Below are 23,823 nucleotides of genomic sequence, written 5' to 3'. Positions count from 1 at the left end.
AAACTCATTATGTTAAAACAAAAGTTAAATAGGATACAGATTTGTATCCATAATGTTTCCCTCCCCCAGGAATAAGTTGTTTTTCAGGGCTCTCTTAAACTGGAGACAATGGCAACAAAATTCCCTTTGGAAAGCAAAATAAAGGTAGCTCAGCCGTGTAGTGTCTAGTCAAAGAGAGAACAAATTATGTAGTCTTTGTCTCTGAGCCAAGATGTTTGTTTACAAAGACTCTATCCTTAAGTACCCTTCTTTTAAACTATCGATACTCTTGCATCCCACCCTTTTTATTTAAAATCCATTCACACAGCATTCCATTCAGATAAAAAAAGATTGATGTGCACCAAGATGATTGCAAGCTACCTCGTGCCCCAACCTTGCTACAGGGGAGCTTTTATTATTGGCAGGAGGAGCTGTATGGTTACAGTAAAGATTATTTATTCCTTTATTTATTTAAGATTGATGTACAGTTGAGCTAACAATCTGTTCTACCCCAGAAGAAGAGTCATAGCACATACTAGGGACAGAGACAATCTTCAAGAGAGCAATGACCCTGGCTCCTATTGGTTGAGAGATAGGATAATTTTGTTGCAGGTCTTGTGTCTTCATGCAAAAGGTCCCATGTTCAACACTTGATATTTCCAGTGAAAAGCATCAAGTAGCAAACAGTGGCTGAAAACCAGTAGTGTTCTGCTACTAGAGTAGACGTGAAAATGTACAGGTGAGTTGAGTCACTAAATTCCCAGTGATTCAGCGGGCCTGCTCTAGTGGTGAGTTACTACTGGGTTCCAGCCAATATGAAGTATGTGGAGAGCAAGATAGGCAAATAGACAACGTTCATATGAGGAATTGCATTTCTACAATGTGGAAAAGGGCATGGAATACCATATAAATCACACTATGCACTAAGAGCTGGCTCTTACTTACCTTTGCACTGAAAGTGGTGGGTTGGTGTCGTTAGCAGCAACCTGTCTGCCATGTCATCTGGAGTGCTGCACCGTGCAATCCCCGGTTCTTTATACCCTGCCTTCACCCATTCAGAAAGCCAGTGTAGGTGGCAATCACAATGCAGAGGGTTGGTACCGAGAGCCCTAAGGAGGGTTTAAAAAATAAACAAGATGCAACCAACACAGTTTGTCAAACAGTCCTTAAAAGTATTGCTCTGATTTGATCAAAACTGCAATATAGTTACATTTTTAAGGATATGTGATTAAAAGAAAAACCAATTAAGAATCAATTTGCATCTTTAATCTCTACTGTTGGTTCCTGATATGCAATTTGTCTTCTCTTGTCCTTCCTTATGCCCACTAACACTCTTGCTTCTGTTAAGTAGTACAAAGAACAATTCATCACTAAAAAGTAGATATGCCACCATCCTTGGCAGGAGCAGCCTACAGAGGAATAAGAAGAGCAGGCAGAAGAGTTTTTCCTTCACAGTCAACTTATTACAGGTCTGACCCAATACAGTTTTTTTACCTGAGGCAAAGTACAAAAACTCCAGCACTCTAAATATGGAAGTCAAGTGGACTGCAGCAGAACCCTGCTTCAGCACTAAGCATGGGACAGCTTCCCCTCTACGGACTGAGGAGAGCAGGTCCCACAAGGCAAGGGTGTATGGCACCCACCCACCTTTGTCCTCTAATACCTTGTTGATTCATACCCTCAGTGCCTGTTAGCTGTGTTGAATACTATGTACTGTCCAAACAAAAGTTTTGCCTTGACCTAGCATCCCATCCAGGTATGCCTGTCTACACATTAGCCCAGGGTGCTCAACATCTGCAGATGAACAAGCCAACTTTGCTTTATCTTTTAGTTTGGCAGAGTGCTGTCCTGTTCAAATGGGGATATATTTTGCCTAATTTGAATGTAGATGAAGAATCTAGGTCCACCATCTGCAAACCTTGAGAAATCATCAAGCCTCTTTTCTACGTGCTTTTTCTTATGCACTAGCTTCAAAAAAATTCTAGTTGTATCTCATTCAATATATGGCTGGATAGGACCTTGATATTATACATGAAACAAAGGTGCCAATTAGTTTCTCTTATTCTTTGATGTTAGGGCAAATATGTCTCAGGGAAAAGAAGCTAATCCTGATTCTAAGGACAGCAGTGTGAGAAAACCACTATCAAACAATGAGGCATATTAATCTTTCCATGAATGCTTTCCCCCCTGATTGCTTCCTGCCCTCCATTGATATTCAACTAAATTCAACCTGTAAAACACTATCATATCAATTTCTATATTTCTACATACCATTCTGCCAAACACTTGCTTTTATGCTTGCTCTAATTTCTAACTTTTTCTTTCCATAATGCGTCACAGTTCATTACTAAATGGATGTGCTGCATGTTGCCAATTCATATCATATCACCATCTTACTGATTATTTTTAATATCCTAATAACTTCACGATGTCAAGCAAAGGGTTAGGTTGCCATGATAGCTTTTTTGGGGCATTTTAGATTTGCTGTTCACTGCTCATTTGCAGTTTGTATCATCTATTTTTTAAAACTCGGCTAATTTGTTTCAAAGAGAGGTTTATTTGATAATATAGTGTGCAAAAACCATTGTGTTTTTATTGCAATCCCATCAAAGACTACTCAAAACTAGAAACCACTGAGTTGAGCAGAATGTGCTCTCAGGAAATGTGTATAGGATTGAAGGAATAAAGCACAATCTTCTACATTTCTACTCAGAAGTAAATGTCTAATTGATGGACTTTTTTAATGGAGGTAATGTATGGGTAGAAAACTGCAGTCTTAATATAACTAATACTTATATCAGTTGTTTTCCCCCCAATCATTTGCTTCAGGCCAGTGCATTTATTCTTAGCTGACTAGGTACCAAGCTTGATGGATTGACCTATCCACTAAGTGACTCATTTGACCACTAACAAAAAGTCCAAGAGACGTAAAATAAAAGTGGCTTAAATCCAGTTATTATTCCCAACTGGACTAGACACAATGAATTAAAATAGTTTATTTTTTTAGTGTTGAATTGTAAAGTTCCCATTGGTTCAAAGGATTTACCATACTTGTGACCGACAATTAGATTTAGGCTGTTGAGCCCTTCTTTCTCAAATTGTCTGTCTTCCAGAAAAGAAATTCTTGCTGCAGACCCAAAGATAAAGGACAACTATTACAATGGCCTTAATTTAGTTTTAAAATGGAGTTTATACTCCACAGGAGAGCATAGTACAAGTTCCTGTAGAGGAAAAATATAAAGTTGGATTCCATCCCAAGAGAGAAAGTTAGGGAATTATTTTTACACACACAGAGACACACAGACACACAGACACAGACACAGACACACGATCAAACATTAATTTGGGGTATTGACCTTTCCCATTAGAGATAACACAGATAATTTCTGAAACTAAAGTTCATGCTTAAAAGTGCTCGGGGATGGGGGAGAAGACCAATGGAATACGGACAGATGAAATTCCATTCATGTTGTTGATATAATTCCACAGACATGACTGATTAAACGACTCTGCTCTAGACAAATTCATGCTGAGAGTTCATGAGTTGAATTATCAGCAGGGGCTCATCCATCTAAATTAAATAAGCACAATAGCAATGTTGCCTTGAAGTGATCAACTTTATGCCTACATTTCATATAGACCAAAAGCACTTTAGCCTGATGTGAGCTGGTACACATGCAAACACACATATATGTACTTGGATTCTACATTTATCTACATATTTGTATTGATTAAGACAAGTTACTAAAAATGAAAGAGAAGAACTGAAAGGAATTCACCCCCTTCCCCCTGAACTTATTTGTTACATTCAAGGTGGAATCTACCTCAGGACTGGTGTTAAGTTCTCACAAGTACCATTTTGCCCACTTCCTTCCTGAAGGAAGTTTTTACAATGCTACTTTCACTCTTCAGTGACTATTTTCCAAACCAATTTGTTTATAGGTTTAGCTCTCAAGTCCTTCAATTTGATTGGCAGAACAATCAGAGAATGTGGTATTGCACACTTCGGTGAATAGTCTTTGCTCACAAATGATTTGTTTTCACTTTGGTATATAGCTATTCCACTATTTTTTTTAATGGATGCCATTTTACTCAACTTATTTATTGGCAATATTGGGCAGAGAATGAGCCTCTTCCATTTTTCCAACCACAGCAGTCACTCTGTAAGCATTCACACCACTTCCCATGGTTGTAAACGCTATGCACATAAAAATAGGTGATTTTAATTTACATGAAGGTGTTTTTTTCCTGTTTTTATTTTCCCCCACTTGTTTTAATCTTTAGGGATTTAAATTTTATGTCAATTGCTTAGAGGATGTCATTTGTTGGACAGTGCTCTAATAATATGAGGGACAGAATGCTCTGAGGGGCAGAGTGCTCCAGTTGATCAGCCATTATAAATTTTCAATGCCATGAAATATAGGAAATCTTCAATTTGCTTTGCTCTTTGTTTATTTTTCTTCCTAGAAATGGTGGGAGGGACCAACATTATTCTTTGCTGGATTTTCTACCTGATGACATGAATGTAATTTGTCTGACTATAAGAATTACATACTTTGACCTACTTGGGTGGGAGATACCATTTGCTGCTCAGCCTCAGGAGCAATAGGATCTTGGGTGATCCTGCATGCTGTTAATAAATTATGGCTTCCAAATTAAGCTCTATACCATAAAAGGCACTGGAGGAAGTGGAGAAATTTTCTACAATATCCCCCACATTCCCATGACTGCACATTAAGCAGCACAGTTTCTAAGAGCTGAATGCTATCTTGACAAGGAGAAATAGGAAGTCGGCATGGTAGGAAGCTAGATAATTTAATGATGGAGAAAAGATTAACATGGCACTTGCATATACTCTATGCTGCTCTCAGCTACTGAAATAAATATTGGGATATTACTGATGGAATTGTATATATTAATATATAAAAGTAGTATATACGCAGTGTCATCCACAGGGTCAGAATCTACATGTTTATATGGATGCTAGGTGTCCTCATCCAAAAGTCATCATTAGCATGTTGTGATAAATATGCAGCCTATTAGACAGGCAGAATTCCCTGCATTTATTTCAGCATGGTAGACCAATGATTGACATGGAATTTAATTTTCCCTACTGTCAATGGGTCAGTTTTATTGGATTCCCCACTGAAGTCACTGGTTGCATGCTGAAGACAACAGCATGTGAGTTGAACACTCTCTCCATGTCAGGAGAGAGGAAGATTTTTGCTTGCCAGGGCAATTAATAACTCTTCAAGAAAAGGTGCTGTAATTGAAAACTTTGATTGTTCATTTCGAGCTAAAAGTCCTAACCAGAAGATAGACCCGCTCAACTATCACGTCTTAAGTTTATTATTTATGTACCCAACCAGGATGTAAATACTGCAAAGAGGTATGTTATTGATGGCTTCCTCTCACACATGCTGAAAAAGCCAATGTCCGGGCCGCATAATAATGTGGGTAAGACATTTTTATTTTAATCATTTTAAGTGACCAATATTAGAGTAGGATGAGAGTGGTTTTAATAATGGTAATAGGCTTGTGGATTAATATTTTGTAACTTGCCCAAAGCCTCTGAGATGCAGTTCATTCAAATAATAAATATGTATTGTATGTCTTAAGCTTAGGCTTATGATCTGATAATTTTCATTTTCTATTGGTTTAAAAATACAATTACCACTTTTCAATATGAGTAATTCAACATGATAATACAGTATTTACATTAACATAAATTCTAAGAAAAACCGAAGTACATTTAGATGTATGACTTCAGTCATAGTATGATAATCTCCTCTGAAAACAGATCATGTTAGTGCTAATCAAAAGCCAGCTAATTAACTGACCCAGAATATTTTATTCCACAACGAGACATTCTAGTTTTACACTCATTATTTGAATGCAGTTTACATGAATGAAGGAGGTTGAATGAAGGTCAAGAGCTAATTAAGAGCTGAAGTTTCAAGAACTACTTAAATACAACTTTTTCTTTTTAAATCAAAGTCTTTATCTCTAAATTTTCAAGTGCTCTACTGGACAAACTTTCCTTCTAATATAAATAATGGATCCCAGCAGGAAGACATATGTGAATCCTAGTTATCATGACTATGGTGCCTTTTTTGGACCAGAGATTTAATTTATTATATGAGAGTTTTAAACACGGTTGCAAACTTTAAAGTTTGAATTGAGTTCTTTAAGAAATTTTAGGTCAACACTTTTGGGCCCTATTAATCTTATTTCTAACTTTACAACTAATTTTAAATATCATTGTATTTAGACCAATTTAATATAGGGACTTTTTTCTGCCATCATTTGTCATGTTGAAGAAAGCCCTCATCTTGCTTACAATGGTGTATTAGATGTGTTTATACATTTGTCCCCCAACCAAAATACCTGGGTGTAGCATATGGGAAATATAAGAATTTTTAAAACATCTTATAGGGAACTTATAACAGCATGACCGTGCATGAAGTTGAACTCTGGCATTATCCATGTAGCAAAACCCTGCTGACATCTAGAGATGGACATGAACCACTGGTTTGGCGCAGTTCGCTTACCAGCCACACAGTTGATCCATGGTTCAGCACCCCATCCCCTCCAGCAGATGCTAACTCAGAGGCAGCGATCTGGCTTCTCTGACCCACCTCCTCTGGGCACTGCCTCCAAGTGTCTGCCTGCCAGAGGGTGTGGGGTGGTGAATCTTGGATCAACTCTGTGGCCGGTAACTAAATTGTGATGAACCTCCAAAGTGGCAGCTTGTGCCCATCTCTGCCATGTTAACTGAAGTCTGTGCTTCTGTTTTCTACTGCAAACTTTATCACAGCTCATTCTGCCTGCTGTCTTCTTTCTAGCAAAGAGGAGAAATTGGCAATGTATCCTGCTACATGGATGAAAGAGATGTCAGCAGACTGATGTTATGGAATATAGCAATCACAAAAGAATCAAAAACATACAACCAAACTGCATAAGAACACATAATGCTGAAGTCTAGGCATTTAGATCTGATGGAAAATCGTCTAAGATTCAAAATGTTTATTAAAATGTTATGCAGGTGGCCGCTGGTTATCTCAAACAATATATTTGTACCCTGCCTTCAAATTTGTGGTTAAGATCACATTTGCACAAAGGTAACACACAGAAATGTAACAACGACATGAAATAACTGTAGTTCCACAGAATTATCTGTGCAGCTTCACCAGCCTATTGAGAGTAACAATACTTACAGGTGGGAAAGTGACAGGAGATCATTAAAAGACCCTTCAGGGACACTGGAAATATCATTGCCGTGAAGAGTCCTAGAACAGGAGAGAATAATGTGATATTTGGTTAAGCCCATCAAGTACCCTGTTAAGTTTCACAGGTGTTTTCAAGACCTACTGCACATGTAACTTAGGAAACAGGATATTTTGCCACTTTCACAAATTAATGTGGTTTGAGAAAGATGTTTCCTATTAGGGAAAAGGGCAAACCACACAAAGAACATAATCTTTCTTCCAGCCTCGAATGAGTATGCAAAGACATACAAGAACATGGAATAAAGAATATTAAAGGAAAATTCAGGAGCAACCTAAGAACTTAAGTCTCCCAAAAGTAAAGTAAAATATACCAATTGTTCAAAGACCACACCTTCTCCAGACATTCAAGATAGAGTTAATATCATTGCATGAGCAAAGGGAGCTAGTTATCACCACTCCTTCTATCCTAAGATTTCATTTGTGGACAGATAAATATGAAGAGGAGAATCTTCTCTGCCCATACAAGTTTTCCACCCACCAAAATAAAATAAAATTAAAAATTAGGGCTCTGAACTGCATAGGAATCCTCAACATGTTGTCTTCAGTTTTAAAGTCCAGCCATTAGGTATAACAGCAATGTTCTGTCAGTATTTATGTTTATCACAGAACTAGCTGAGATTATCACCTTACTCAGGATCAGAAACTAGGTAGAACTAGCCAGAGTTGTAGTTTCAGGTTTGTGTGAAGCAAGATCAGTCAGTTGTAATTTCCAGTCACCTACAATTTCCTGGACTAGCTGATAAGCCATTAAATACATGTGTTATCTGTTTGCTTTTCCCTCACAGACATTTTAAGCAGCTAGTACTTGAACATTTTAGATTGTGTTTTTAACCAGAAACACAAGAGGGGAAAATGTTATTCTTGTTTTAATCCTGAGTTTATTTTTATACTTTAAGGGATTTATTAAATAATACAGGAACAAAGACATATCAATACTTTCATGCAAAGCAAGTACATTTCTATGCCAATATCTAAATATGCAATTAAGTAAAATATACAGCAAACTGATTTCCAGTAACTGCATTAAACATGTTAAAATGACAGCACTTTTAAAAATACTGTTCTCAGTTTTGTTTTGTAAGTATTACTACACGTCTCATAAATCACTCTCAAAATTTCAAAGCCCTTCCACCTTAGAATCTGAGTTCCCTTTGGGAGGACAAAAAGCTAACACAGTATTTACAGTAAAATGTAATATAGTATATTGCATTGAAATAGATGTAGGTTTGCTACTGAGGTGGCAATTAAAGAGAAGGAATTGCAGATAATCCATTATCTTATGCACTTTATTATATGTGCTTTCTTTGTTACATTCACACAGTAACACAGCTTAGAAACTTTGGTGAAAATGACTGATGTATTACCATTAGTTGTTAGCTGAAAAATTCAAAATGTGTTACCCTTCATGGCAACCTTCGAAGAAAGATATTAAGAGCATGCTATGAATATGTTATTTTAAAAATTAATTTGTAAACTTTTAAAAACCAAAAATAACTTCCCCAAGAATATATATTTTTAAAAAAAAACTATTCAAAATTCCAAATTACTCATTATGCAAAAAAACATGCACACACACAAAAGCAACCCCACCAAAAAAAAACAACAAATGGCTAATAATAATATGATTACAGATGGAAAAAAGCAGTACATATATAGTACTTGTACCTTGTGCCGTTATGTATACGCTTCTAAAAAGTCACTTAAAATGTAAAATCTGATCATGTGCTAAGAGAAATTGTGACTAAGAGAAATAATATTACCTATTATTATGTTTAGTATTAAGGATGACATTATCTTTCCATATTGATAGAGCATGTTTTGTGGAAAACCAAACAATTCAGAAAGGGATAGCTCATGCATGAAGGAGACTGGCTACCTGTACATCAGCCTGAGACGGACAATGAGCTATGTGTCCTCTCTAAAAAGAAACCCGAAAATGTCAACATGCTTTTGCTGATTATTTCTTACTGAGGTACTTTTGGGAACCCTGATAATAAATAAATGACACTAACAGATTGCAGACTGTCGCTTGGAAGCACTTTTTCCCCTCAGGAGAATTGATTTTTAATAACAACGCAGATGACATGTGGTGAGGGTTGTCGCTGACACCACTGTTTTGTAGCCCATAATAAATCAAATCAATCAAGAGGCTTCCAAACTTACAGAACTCAGAAAGAGAAACACTCACCCATGCTTCGTTTGGCATCTGAAAAAGCTTCATGTTAACACTCTCAGTGCAAGAGCCAGATCCATTCAGAACATGTTATCTTTCTCAGAGCAAAGGCTACTTCAAGATATGATAATACACTAAGGAGTCAGCATCTGGATCCAAAGCAAGCATGGAGCCAGCATCTTAACTTTTAAGAAACAGCCTTTGATTAGCATCCCTGTCCTGCCATTTGTAGTGGAGGCAGAGATAATTTTAATAGGCCTCAATTATCCCCAAATTTTGTTACCCAATGCTTCACAGCAGTTGGTAGTACAGGAAGTTTCTTTGTGAAACTTTTTTTTTTCTTTCAGATCACTGGTCCTCTTAGCCCAGTACTGTCAACTTTGCCTAACACTGGCTCTACAGGGTTTCACGATTGTTTCCTGGCACTACCTGGATATCTCTGGCATCCTCTGGCAGTCTTCCATCGAAACACTAGCCATGTCTATAGGCTTAGCTTTGAAAATCACAGATTCAGTGTGTTTAGACTGGTGTGATGCCTTGAATGAGATCTCAAATTTAGGGCAAGATTCATAATGAAATTAATATGTGTACAAGAACTCTGCATTTATGAGGTTGGCATCAGCAAATGCTGCACATTCTCATCTTGCACCATAATTTGGCAGCTCATGCCTCAGATCAGAAACAATCTCATGAGTTGTCAACCACTCAGCCTTGTCCTCCTCCCCAGCTACCTCACAAGAACTGCTGTTTATCTCAGAAAAGTGCACTGCCTCTTGTATGAGGAAGGAGAAGACAGGAAGATTTACGAAATGTCAGGAGAAAGAAGATTATGCAAGTGTGAACTATGTGCTTCTGACAGCCTACATTCCATGTATCATTTAATTGTGACTGAATGGCAGCAATAGCAGAAAAGGTATGACCACCAAGGGCAGAAAAGAATGTAGGCTACTGTGTATGTGCCTGATACAGTCCCTGCAATTTCTTCTATCCTTCCTAGGTTAAGCATACACAAAACTTTGTGGTAACCATCCAATCAGGCAAAGGCAAGCTTCTGCACTTGGTTTTAGATTGCCATGCTGGGCATTCTATTTATCAGCACAACTATGATGCATACTGAGAGCATATACAAGGCATCTGCTACTTTGCTACAAAAGATGCAGAGGCAGGAGTCACTCTGTTGACTGCATTTTTATCAAAACACTACTTAGGCAGTTACATTTTGTCTTTCACTACTAGAGATTTAGTTAGGGTTCGATCAGACGGCATTTGTCCCACTGTTTGGTCTGCTGCAGGGACAGGTTGTTTCACTCCTTTTTCCAACAACTGCACAATGTAATAACTGGAGCAGACCAAATCGTCCTCAGAGCATTCCTATCCACGTCTTTCTGAGACCCTGTCATAGGCTACTACTCTTTTTTTTTTTGGTATGAGTAGGATCACTCTGATTTGGTGCTCCATCTTCAGCAGGTGTGATTGCTGGAAAAAGACCATGAGTGAGCCTTCTGGCTGTCAAGGTTTCTCCCATTTCGAATTTACAATATCATGAAAGTGGCTTCATAAGCAAAACACTTCAGGATACTGGCAAACTGAACAAATTGAAGCCTCAGTGGAGGAGCAGGGGAAAAGATTTTTTTTTAAGACTGTAGTAAATGGTTGCTGATGCACTGCATTACTGACAAAAAAAAATTAGTTTCTCAACTGGTCCTTTAAGACAAGACAAAGGATAATTTTTATATATAGTCAAGCCTTAGAGCAATGGCCCCCAACCTTGGGCTTCCAGATGTTCTTGGACTACAACTCCCAGAAGCCTTCACCACCACCTCTGCTGGCCAGGATTTCTGGGAGTTGAAGTCCAAGAACATCTGGAGGCCCAAGGTTGGGGACCACAGCCTTAGAGGATCACATTGTCCTTCAGCAACTGAACTTGTCATCTGGTAAAGGTGTTGACCAATGCAATCAAAACCTAGAGTAACCATTGCAGACACTGTAATGCAGAGCTCTTCAAAACAGCATATTTTTAAAATCATATTTAGGCACCAGTTGCCTACATACTGACCCATAAGGATTGCAACAACAGTTTAAATCAAGCAGCCTGGATCTTATTGTCTGTTAAAGTATCTGATGTGGTGAGAACACTGTCTGATTGGCAATCTGAAGGTTTTTAGACATTGAAAAAGCAATACTTACAGCACTCGGAGAGACTTAAGGCCATTGAATGCATGGACTGGGATACACCGAAGTTTGTTGTAGCTCAGGATTCTAGAAGAATAAAAAAGTACAGATTACATTCCTTTTCCACTGATATACAGAACACCAAAAGCAGAGCAGAATTCATTAACTTAGAAACATTAAATACTTGTTCCTTAATGTTGCTGACATCATGCTGAACAGCAATTAGAGACCATGCCAGAACTACTAACTACTTACAGGGTTGATAGCTGTGTCATATTACTGAAGGTGTAATTGGCCAACATGCTGATGCTGTTGTTGCTCAAGTCACTAGGAAGAAAAAGCACATATAATATACCTCATTGATGCATTTGGGGGGAGGGGAAGTTTATCTCAGCATTCAGTCAAATGGAATAAATGGAATACAGTGGCTGTATTTGTGTGTGTGTGTGTGTGTGTGTGTGTGTGTGTGTGCAAAACACACTAATCAGTTATATATCTATAATTATATTGATTAGTTGCCTTATAACATACAGCTCTTAGGGTAAAGCACAATAAGACAGAAATAAAAGCCAAAAATCTACATAAATGCACACATATCGACACTATGAAGATCTAAAACTACAACACTATTTCAGAACATTGGAGCTGAACTATAGAGGATTATACAGTCAGTGAATATAAAAGGACACCCGCCCCCCAGGAGAGTAGTACTAGATTAATCTCTCTGGGGAAGGCCTGCCACTAAGGGAGGGGCACTACCATGTGGAAGAATCAACTGACAAGTAGCCAATCATGGTACCTCTGTCTATGAAGGCATTCAGAGCTGAGCTTCTGAAAGAAGCCTCAGGTACAGGCTGATGGGGGAAGATATGGGTTAGGTTAAAACCAGTACATTGATTTTGTGGCCATAGTCGAGGTTTCAAAATAAAGACATATTTGCATAAAACTCTGATGTGCTCAGTGAGATACACTGTTAGCCTTCTTCAACGAAGTGTTCTCCAAACATATAGTAGAGACCTTTGCTAAATGATGCTATTAAAAACAGGCTCCAATGCATTAAATTAAAGCTATAAAATCAATTAACTACAGCAAACTATGGCTGAACAAACTATCTGTTTGTTATTTTGTTTGTTTGTTTGTATAACCATTCATATCTCACTTTTTGGGAGAAAGGCTCCCACAGGGTTTTATAGTTCAAAAAGAACAAGGTAGTCTCTGCCCATAGATTTAAAATGCAATTGATTTAAAAGTGATATGACACGAAGGGGAAAGGGATGATGAGATAGCAGAAATACCCAGAGACCAGTTCTTAATATTATATGGATCTTCTAATGAGTGACTGAAATAGAAAGTTTGTTTTGTGATCAGAGGGAAACAACACGTTGGTGATGTCTCATTTGAGCTGGTGAAATATTGCTCTCTCTCTCTCTCTCTCTGCTATATGCTAATGAAGTGGCTGTGGGATGTTGGACACTTACAGAGGAAAGTTCTGTAAAATGGCTGCCCTGATGGGATACAGTAAGAGGAGAGACAAAGCATGATGATGATGCCTTAACAGCAGAGCTAACAGCAACTCTGTTTTCTTCTCTTCCTCCAGACCAAACTATGTGGGCCACATCCTGCCTACCTTGCCTTTCTATCCAGCCCGGCAAACACTGCAGGCTCAGGTCCACTCCCTTCGGCCCGTGTGCGTGTGTGTGTGTGCGTGTATGTTCCTTCGGCCCTCAAAAATATGTAAAATATATGATGTGGCCCTTATGCTGAAAAGTTTGGAGACCCCTGCTGTAGACACCATGACAAATACAGAACTGAACAGTAAGACTTCAGTGAAAGTGATCAATACTTTCTTGTTTAAATACTAGGTTGGATACATGTGTTCTACGTTCAAAGAAAATGGATTCTGCCATAATAAGGAAATCATACTTTTGTCAGTCTGACACTAATTGCTATGATACTTACATCAATGTCAAGTGTCTGAACATGGAGAGCTCCTTAGGCACAGCAGATAAATGGTTTCCTTCCAGGTACCTGAAATCAATATTTTATTCATGGTTATTGGTCATTTGTGGAAATATTCGAACAATCAGAATTGTGGTCCATTCCATTACAACACTCTGCACAGATTTAATTGTGGACAATAATTCAAAACAGAGACATTCTGATATATTGTCTAGATTAGACCAAGGACCCAGTCAGTTCAGTTAGATCATACTGAATGTAGATTTGGATGTATATGTTCATCCACTTGCATAACTGTGATCAGCACTTGTGCCAAAGCCTTCTTTGGCATGCTGGTTGGCTTTATTCAATCAGGGTGCTCATGCTATAACATGGATCTAATTCTATCTTTATTCTGATGCTGGCATTGCCCCTGTTCTTCTTCAGCACTACCCAAAGCCTAGTTCCCACAGGTTTCCCAATCCTGTAGAGCACTTTTTTAAAAGTGCACAGGATGCTGTAGTGTGAAGGGCAGATAACCTCTTTCTGATTCTGTTGATGTGAATCAATGTCCTTCATTAGATTAATATTATAGTAATATATTTATTTAGACTATATATATCCAGCACAATGTCATGAGATGTTGGGGTGGGTACAACGGACATATGATAAAATTTTAAAATAATTTTATTTTTTTGTTAAATTTTAAAAATTTAAAACAAGAGAATTAAAACCAAAAAAAAAACACATAAGCATTTAAAATAATTTTAAACACTCCTATTAAAAAGAATTGCAAAAACAAGACCTGGAGCTGATTGTGGGTCTGATCATCAGCTTCTTATAGCAAAACTCAAGCTTGAACTGAAGAAAGTAGGAAAAACCACTGGGCTAGTCAGGTATAAAGGTAAAGGTAAAGGTTCCCCTTGACAATTTTTGTCCAGTCGTGTTCGACTCTAGGGGGCGGTGCTCATCCCCGTTTCCAGGCCGTGGAGCCAGCGTTTGTCCAAAGACAATCTTCCGTGGTCACATGGCCAGTGCGACTTAGACACAGAACGCTGTTACCTTCCCACCGAAGTGGTCCCTATTTATCTACTTGTATTTGCATGCTTTCGAACCGCTAGGTTGGCGGGAGCTGGGACAAGCGATGGGAGCTCACTCCGTCGCGTGGATTTGATCTTACGACTGCTTGGTCTTCTGACCCTGCAGCACAGGCGTCTGTGGTTTAGCCCGCAGTGAGGAACTAGATTTGGTGGACAGAGTACCTGAAGAACTATGGATGGAGGCTCGTAACATTTCACAGGAGGCAGCAATGAAAACCATCCCAAAGAAAAGGAAATGCAAGAAAGCAAAGTGGCTGTCCAGTGAAGCCTTACAAATAGCAGAGAAGAGAAGGGAACCAAAATGCAAGGGAGATAGGGAAAGTTACAGAAAATTGAATGCAGACTTCCAAAGAATAGCAAGGAGAGACAAGACGGCCTTCTTAAATGAAAAGGGCAAGGAAATAGAGGAAAATAATAGAAAGGGAAAAACCAAAGATCTGTTCAAGAAAATTTGAGATATTAAAGGAACATTTTGGGCAAAGAGGGACATGATAAAGGACAAAAATGGTAGGGACCTAACAGAAGCAGAAGACATCAAGAAGAGGTGGCAAGAATACACAGAGGAATTATACCAGAAAGATCTGGATGTCCCGGACAACCCAGATAGTGTGGTTGCTGACCTGGAGAGTGAAGTCAAGTGGGCCTTAAAAAGCTTTTCTAACAACAAGGCCAGTTGAGGTGATGGTATCCCAGTGGAACTATTTAAAATCTTAAACGATGATGCTGTTAAGGTGCTACATTCAATATGCCAGCAAGTTTTGAAAACTCAGCAGTGGCCAGAGGATTGGAAAAAATCAGTCTACATCCCAATTCCAAAGAAGGGCAGTGCCAAAGAATGCTCCAACTACCGCACAATTGCACTCATTTCACACGCTAGCAAGGTTATGCTCAAAATCCTCCAAGGCAGGCTCCCCAGAAGTACAAGTGGGATTTTGAAGGGGCAGAGGAACTACAGACCAAATTGCTAACATGCGCTGGATTATGGAGAAAGCTAGAGACCTCCAGAAAAACATCTACTTCTGCTTCATTGACTATGCAAAAGCCTTTGACCGTGTGGACCACAGCAAACTATGGCAAGTTCTTGAGACCAAAACAAAACCGATGTTGAGCCTCCATAGAAAGAGCATTCTATAGCCGAGATACTACAGCCAAGAAAGCCATCATTTATGTCCCCATGCAGAGTACCATTCTCAATGGTGGGACACAGAGAAGGTCTCACCACCGTAGATCTTAATGACAGGAGCATATATTTAAGGTAGGCACTTTTTCAAGTATCCAGGTTGCAACCCTTTTCAAGATTAGTAAGCCATCATCAGCACCTTGAGCTCAGACCAGAAGGGCACTGAAAGCCAGGACAATTCCTTTAAAACTGATGTCATGTGGGTTCAGAAAATGATTACTGCCAGTAGTCTACCTGCCACATATTATATTCACAGCAGTACCCGTGCAATTTTTGATTCATGTAGAGTGCAGCATTACAGCAATCTAACTGGGAGCTAACAACTGTATGAACTATTGTGGCCACTTTGACCTTGTCCAGAAATGGTCATGGCTGGTGGACCAAGTAGAGTTAGCTGCAGGCACTCTGATGTCAATATATGTCAACATTTTGTCTTCTATTTCAAAGAATGATTCTTGCGATTCTGACTGTATGAAACCTGATATTTGGGTTCCTTTAAGACATTTCAAAGCTACATCAGTTTTTTAGAAGTGCCAAAAGCTTGCTTTTTTTGCTTAAAAATACTATGTAAAAATATCTGGAAGCAAAAGTAAGGTCTACAAAGAAAAAAAGAGGCACCAGTGTAAATATGCAACCAACCAAACAGGCAGTCCCTCTCCAAGGAATGGACCTTGCATCTGAATATTTTGTGAGAGTTTCAAAGAGGCCACCAAGTGCAAAAAGTTCAATTCACATTGGCTTGACTTTGGGGTGTGTAAATATAACATTGCTGATTGATGGAACAGCCTGTTTGCAAATGCCAGTGCTCTTATAAATCAACAGGCTTGTGGGGAAAAACTATTGTAGTGTATTGCTGGCTTTTTAACTTAGAAAACAAACAATGAAAAAGGGGAGGATCTTGGTCAGAAACCTGAAATAAACTCCCTCATTAGGTAATCTGAGAGATCACATTAACAAAATGTGAGAGGGAGTATCACACATGTCCTTGCTATAAGGTTGTGCTTAATTAAAGCTACTAAGAAGAACTCCAAATGCTAATTGACCTCATTAGAATTATGTCTGACCTCTGAGCACAAATCGCTCATGCAGCTACATTTCAATAACATATTCAAAAGTGACTCAGTTTAGCTGTGCTAATCCATACAACCACTCACTTTAACCGCTTAGTAAAAATGTAAAATGAGTATGCAGTGTCTGATATAACTGAGGCAGCTTTATTTAGCAAGTAAATGCAAAGTCAGGCATTACTAAGAGGGCACTTTAATTTTATAAAATATATTACCATAAGAGGCTGCCTAAAAACACAAGAAGGAATAGACAATTAAAATATTTGTGTGACTGGACATAACTATCCAACACAGTGCCAGATATTTGTCCACCAACGCATTTGAGGAAAAATGTGTGGCTTGCAAGAATGCAAAAAGCATGCATAAAACTCTTTTCCTCTGGACAGCAAGGAGAAAAAGGGGCTGTGTGATCAATTGTTGGATCACTCAAAAGTTAGGAATATGGCAAGTTTCTGAATTCTCTAGAAATTTTCAGCAGGTAAAGATCATGTAAAATTTGGATTTAAGTCAATTGTTCCAAAGATTGGGGTAAAATAGTGTAGCTTGAAACCACTCTGCAAGATCTATGCTGATGAGGAGCATTTTTAATTTCTTTAGAGTTGAAGCATTATTCTAGTATCCTTCTGAAACACCAAAGCATTCATAAAGCCTTTTAAAAATAGGGGACCGAACCAAGCATTTTTCCTTTCTCCACAACAGTGTACTGCCATCATATTGCTTTGCTTAAAACCTGTGCTCCCCCTCTTTTACACTATTTGGGAAGATCTGCTCTTATAGAGCATGTATCAGTTGATCCTTCACCTGGTCAAAAATGTACCCAAGCTATTGCTTCTCCCCACCCCCCTTTAAAGTTTATTTGAATAACAATTGTTTGGTTTGGGATGAATTTTACATTTTAGTTAAAAACGTATACCCTGCCCCGTTTCCCGGGGAAGACAAGGAACCAGCCAGAGGCAGCTGATCAGTGACGGGGAAAATACAATACACTCTTTCAAAACACAGATTGCATTCACCCTCCCCAAACAAAAGTATTTGCAGTTGTGTCACATGATGAGACACACCAAGTTATCATGTGTTACAGAAGCAATTCTTGATTCAGAAAAGTTTACTGTTCAAAGTATCCCTAACATGTAGCTTTATTTCCAAGCAGTCCATCCTGCATTAATACAAACTAACATAATCAAAATATGAGCACATTATGAATTGCATGTAAAAAATGATAGTGCTCTAAACAAAACTCTAAAATTCATTTACTGCTCAGGAAATTATATGGGTTTCCCTTTGCTCACAGAGCGTGAACTGACATGGTGGGTGGGAATGCATGATGTTTATACCGGGATGAAGTCTGACAACCAGTTCCTTTTTATTCTGTTCCTACAGTTGCCCTGTTTCTCCATTAATTACAGACTGGTCTGCATCTTCTAGAGTAGCATGCTGTGAGTGGAGAATTTGATCAAGCACTGATGCTAAAGATTAATAATAATAAAAAGAAAAGCCCTTTATTGTCAAAGGAATAGAAAAGGAAAATTGACCTTTACAGAAACGGTATGAACATTCAGCATGAAGACTCTCCCAAAGCTTAATTTAAGAGTAATTGTGGGAAAACAGCCAATTCTAGGCATAACTAGGCCACAAGGGAGGGAAATATGCACTTCCTGAACTTTAATTTGGACACTAATCTTCCCTAAATGGAACATTCTAAATATCATCATCCTTTCAAGAAGGGTGACCCCATCATTTACCAGAAGAGTATGTAAAGTCATAATGATTGTATAAAACTTAGCCCTGGTTTATACATGCAGTAGAAGAAGATACTGTACACTTAGGGGATGCCATTTTTTTAAAAAAAAATACTTCTGCCTTTTGAAAATGCCAAAATTCTGGGATGTTTGTGGTCTAAAAGAAGGAATGTCCAGATTCAGGTGTGGACGAATCCTTAACTCACTTAACCACATTTGGATCAAGGTTCAAATCACATCATTTCAGTAAATTTGCCACTTCAAAAATAACTGTTTATTTAAAAATGTACATCAATGCCCAAGGAACATGGATGCAGCTTCCAATTTTGATCATAGTCCTTTATTGTTTGTGATATTTCCTCCCTGAAATTTGTGATACTTCCAATATTTGATATATCATTTGACAGCACCGATCACTTGATATTGCTTTTCTAGATTTGAAATGCACTCTAATCTGAACGCAGTAACCACTCAGGGTGATACATATCTTGTCACAGTACAGTGGACCCTTGACTTACAGATGGCTCGACTTACAGACGGCTTGACTTACAGACTTCTCTGGCTGTAAAATTTAGGTTCGACTTGCAGCCGGAGAATCGACTTGCAGACCAGAAAAAAACCAAAATGGAACAAAAACGGAACAAAAATGGCTGGTTACGGATTAATTGGTTTTCAATGCCTTGTAGGTCAATGGAGATTTGACCTACAGACTTTTCGACCTGCAGCCACCGTTCGAATACGGATTATTTCAGTAAGTAGAGGGTCCACCGTATGTTACTCTAGAAAATGTAGCTTCGTCTATAAACATTGCGGGGAAATCCAGCCAACAGCTACCAGGGATGGAGTTTGAAACCACATTCCCAATGGGTTTTTCAACCTGCATTTGGAACTCACCTTTTTAGAAGCAGACCTAGCTTGGTCATCTGGCAAGAACTTTTGGAACTCTCATATTGTGCATTTTTTCATTTGTTCTGCACTATCCACAAAAGACTGGTTCGCAGCCTGAAGAAGACTGGTTTATGTCAAAAGCTAGTTGTTAATTATTTTTAGTGGTTCAAAAATACATCATCTGTGCTTGCCTTTGTATCCTTTCAGAGAATAAATCAAACCACAATCAAAGATTTTCATTGATAGTATGTTAAGCTTCATTTTAATGGAAGTTGGCACAGGATCTTGTGAGATTAGGCCTGTGGCTAAATTGTTTGGCTCTCTTCAGCAGTTCTCTCTATCTCAAATTAGCTAATGCTTTTCAGCATTATCAGAGAAATTCTCTCCATTTCAAATTAGCAGGCATTATACAAACAACAGCTATTATCCCAGAGGCATCTAAATCCACAAGCATTCTACTTCAAATCACCAAATCTAACTACATGTGTGTAATAGAGATCTGAAAGAAATGTAGTCTGCTGAATTTAAATTGGTACAAAAAATAATGGCTGCTGCTCTTTACTAAGGCAAAACAGAGGCACCTCCTCCCCCTTTGTCTCCCTCATTAAAGCACAGCGATTGGGATGTCAGACATTCCTATCTTCAGAAAAGCAAATGTTTTAGGCTCTAGTGAAAGTCAGGGGGACACACAAACCCAAGGCAAGGAAGCAAAACAGTCACTGTTAGGATTGTAAAGACTCTCTGAAAGTTGCCAGTATACATAATACTAAAGACAGCAAACTGCTTAACTTCACATCAGTGGAGTATTCTACTGGATGATGCAGGGTTAGAGAAGGGAGAGTGGCTGGCTTCCGGTGGAGGTGAGGATGGGCAGCTCAAGCTCCTGCCCAGATTGGTGGGCCGCCAGAGCAGAATGATCCCAGCAAGGCACCAAGAATGGTGAGTGGCCTAGCCAGTCCAGGGGATGCAGAAAAGGTCTGTGCCGCAGCTGTGGTACTGCACTGACAGCTTAGTACGAAGCTGCCAGGCACACAAAGTGCCCTCCTCTATGAAGGATCCAACCTAGATAAAACAGAATCTACCCTATATTTATGAAGATGACTTGTGTTACATCTTACCATTCATCTGTATTATAGCAGTAATCCTAATTTTTCTTCATCCTGATTTATAAGCTATTTACTAAAAGCTTCAAGTTCTTCCCATAAAATTCTAACTGTTTTTGTTGAAGGTCTATCATAATCCCATTCATATTTATTACATTTAATTCTGCTAATTTCCTTCATTTCTCTTTTTAAAAATTGCCTGAAATGGCCAATTTTATCTTCCAGTCACTTCTGACTTGGAATAAAGACCTTTGTACATCTAGAATTGTTAACTGGCTATTTCAGGTAATTTAAAAAGAGCTGGGTTAGGGAGTGGGCCTTTGAAATGCCATAGGTGATGGATGTTCACACGTGTAATTTGTCGGCATATGTGGACATCTTCTGGAATCCAATTTCCATCACCCTCATTATCAACCAGTCTCATGGGAGCAATAGTATAGTCATAGTTTGTCCATTCTTGCCCTAGTGCCTTCATTGAAGTCTCGATATTGCAGAAAGCTCCCTGTTCCAGCCTGGAACAAAAATTCCACATTGGCAAGGCAGATCACTAGAGGGGAATAATTTGCATATCCTTGACATACTGAGGGATGTGGTGGTGCTGCAGGTTAAACCGCAGAAGCCTCTGTGCTGCAGGGTCAGAAGACCAGCAGTCGTAAGATCGAATCCATGCGATGGAGTGAGCTCCCATTGCTTGTCCCAGCTCCTGCTAACCTAGCAGTTCAAAAGCATGTAAATGAGAGTAGATAAATAGGTACCACCTTGGTGGGAAGGTAACGGCGTTCCATGTCTAGTTGCGCTGGCCACGTGACCACGGAAACTGTCTTTAGACAAACGCTGGCTCTATGTCTTAGAAACGGGGATGAGCACCGTGCCCTAGAGTCAGACACGACTATACTAAATGTCACGGGGAACCTTTAGCTAACATACTGAGTTAATTATAATTCTTTCTATTCTCACCAGAAGCTAAGCTGTTCCGTTTGATTTCAGCCTAACACAACCAAACACAATGTCTGCTGTGTTCTTGATCTCTACCCTATAACTACCCTTACATCCAGATACCATAAATGGTATCAGAGAACCCAGCATACACAGACTCACAAATATTATCCCATAGTCTGCCTGCCATGCTGCCTAGTAAATGAAAATAGAGCATGGTGGGAAAACAGAGAACTTTTGCATGTGTCATGGAGTGGACAAAAAAAGGAATATTATCAGATGAGAGTTCATATGGAGTGAAAAGAGGAAATGATAGTCACTACAGAATGGCTAAAAAGGTATAAAACCATGAGACTGGTGTTAGAAATATTATTTCATGGTTAACACAGTGATTTAGTCTACAGTGCTAATCAAAGCGGTAAATAAACAAGTCACCCTGCCACATCTCTCCACTGTCATCCATTTTGTAGCTATACTATATTAGGCAAGGATTATGGCCGCCATCTGTAGTTTCCCTCCATAATAAAATTCTCATACCCATAGCTGTGTCACTCCATTGTCAAAACTTGTAGCACTGTGACATTAATACAAATGCTGTGGGCCTTGTTCATTTGCAAATGTAGCAGCTTACTGTGAGGTCGTAGACCAATCAAGAAGTGTATGGAGGCCGCTGTATCTGAATTTAAATCTATTCTGGAAGATGGGCCTTGCAGCCATTGATTCCTACAGTGAAGTGGCTAGACCTGAAGTACAGGCCAAAGAACATACTGCTATCTTAGACAAGATAGGGGCAGAAGGCCAAGATCACATGCTTGGCTAGTAAAAAGCCTTCATCCTGTTTACTGGTTAGAGTTAATGGACTTAAGGTTCCAATTGCTATTGCCTATGTCCTTAAGGATGGCTTTGAATTTCACATTTGCACTGCCCACAATGCAAATGACATCCCGGTCTTCTGATCCCTGATACATAACTTCATGGTTTCCCAATATCATTTTTTTCTCTCTTTGAAAGAGAACTGAATTCAAATAATCCTAAGGGTGGGCACCAGGAGATGACATTATAGCATGCAGATTTATAAGGAACAATGCAATGTATCTTCTACTTTGCCCTGTAGAACACAAATTCTTTTTCAGTTCACTACCACTGTAAAGAGAGTACTATTTTAAGTATTACTTCAGCATTTGGATATGGTGAAACTCTACCTGCTGTGGAATGAAATTTTCCATCTGTCTGCGTATCCATTTCAGTGCAACATTATTTAGGACCTGTTGCAATAAAAGATTTCCTGTTGTATGGATATTTTGGAACTTTATATACATCGCTGATAATTTACTGGGTTTTGTTAGATGTATGGCAGGTTTTTTATTAAAATGAAATGTATAAACATGCCTGATTACATTTTAATAAAAAGCATTTCAGCTGAACATGTTTGTCACACAGGAGATGCAATTTTCCCACGAAAAATTGAAGTTTATAAATGCAAGGCTCCACAGCATTCATTAAAGAACTACTAAATAAATCCTCCCCTTCATTACTGGAACTAGGTCAGAGTGCCAAATCAAGCCAGTCAGAAAGGCTCATGGGATACCCAAGAAACTCTCTAAAATCATATATCAGCAAAAACACATTATGAGTAGAGCAGTAGTTGTTACTCCTGAGTTTAGGACAAGGGGAAAAGGAATGACAATACCAGAAACAGAGGCCTGTATGAGAAAATAAGTATGCACTTGCAGGATGGCAGGCATATAAACATGCTAAATAATTTCATCCTCTGTTGGATGATACAAGACATGCTTCCACCATTTACTTGGAAGTCACAGCTGTTCCTTGTGAAATGTTTGTGCATTGCTTTGTAGAGAGATGCATGCAAAAGAAAGCTCCTAGCAGTATTTTGGGAGCCTGCACCTCTTGTCACAGAGCAACAACAAAGGCATTACTCTCTGACACATTAAAAACAAAGATGCGATTCCTAAGGGCACACCGTGTTCAGTCAAAATAAATGCAGGAAGCAGCTATGAATTAACTTAATCAAGCATTCCTGTCTAGGGCTGCCTGGTGCAGCCCACTAAAAATAAACACAAAGGCAAATCCACCTGTTCCTGCACTACTGCCAGGGTCTGTCTTTCTCATTTCCCTGCAGTGGCGAGTGCACTCCGCATCTCCATTGGAGATGTGGAGCACTTTCAGTAACTCCTCCGAGTAGGTTGCATTCTCATTTCCCAAAATTCAGAAAGAAGAGAGTTATCTGATCTCATAACT

General features: G+C 38.8%; 1 protein-coding gene across 2 annotated transcripts in view; it reads right to left on the bottom strand.

Moving 5' to 3' along the window:
* SLIT3 (slit guidance ligand 3) overlaps positions 1–23,823 on the bottom strand; it is a 595,328-nt gene that overhangs the window by 104,440 nt on the left and 467,065 nt on the right. For both annotated transcript variants that reach the window (XM_020780501.3, XM_078385818.1), the window contains 5 exons: positions 13,573–13,641; positions 11,869–11,940; positions 11,629–11,700; positions 7,197–7,268; positions 925–1,088 (listed from right to left, as the gene is read on the bottom strand). In XM_020780501.3, the coding sequence (XP_020636160.3) occupies positions 925–1,088; positions 7,197–7,268; positions 11,629–11,700; positions 11,869–11,940; positions 13,573–13,641 (449 nt within the window). The remainder of the gene's footprint in view (positions 1–924; positions 1,089–7,196; positions 7,269–11,628; positions 11,701–11,868; positions 11,941–13,572; positions 13,642–23,823) is intronic.

The sequence above is a fragment of the Pogona vitticeps genome, chromosome 2 (assembly GCF_051106095.1).
Source record: "Pogona vitticeps strain Pit_001003342236 chromosome 2, PviZW2.1, whole genome shotgun sequence".
In the NCBI taxonomy this organism is placed as follows: Eukaryota; Metazoa; Chordata; class Lepidosauria; order Squamata; family Agamidae; genus Pogona; species Pogona vitticeps.
This window is presented reverse-complemented; position numbering and strand designations above follow the sequence as displayed.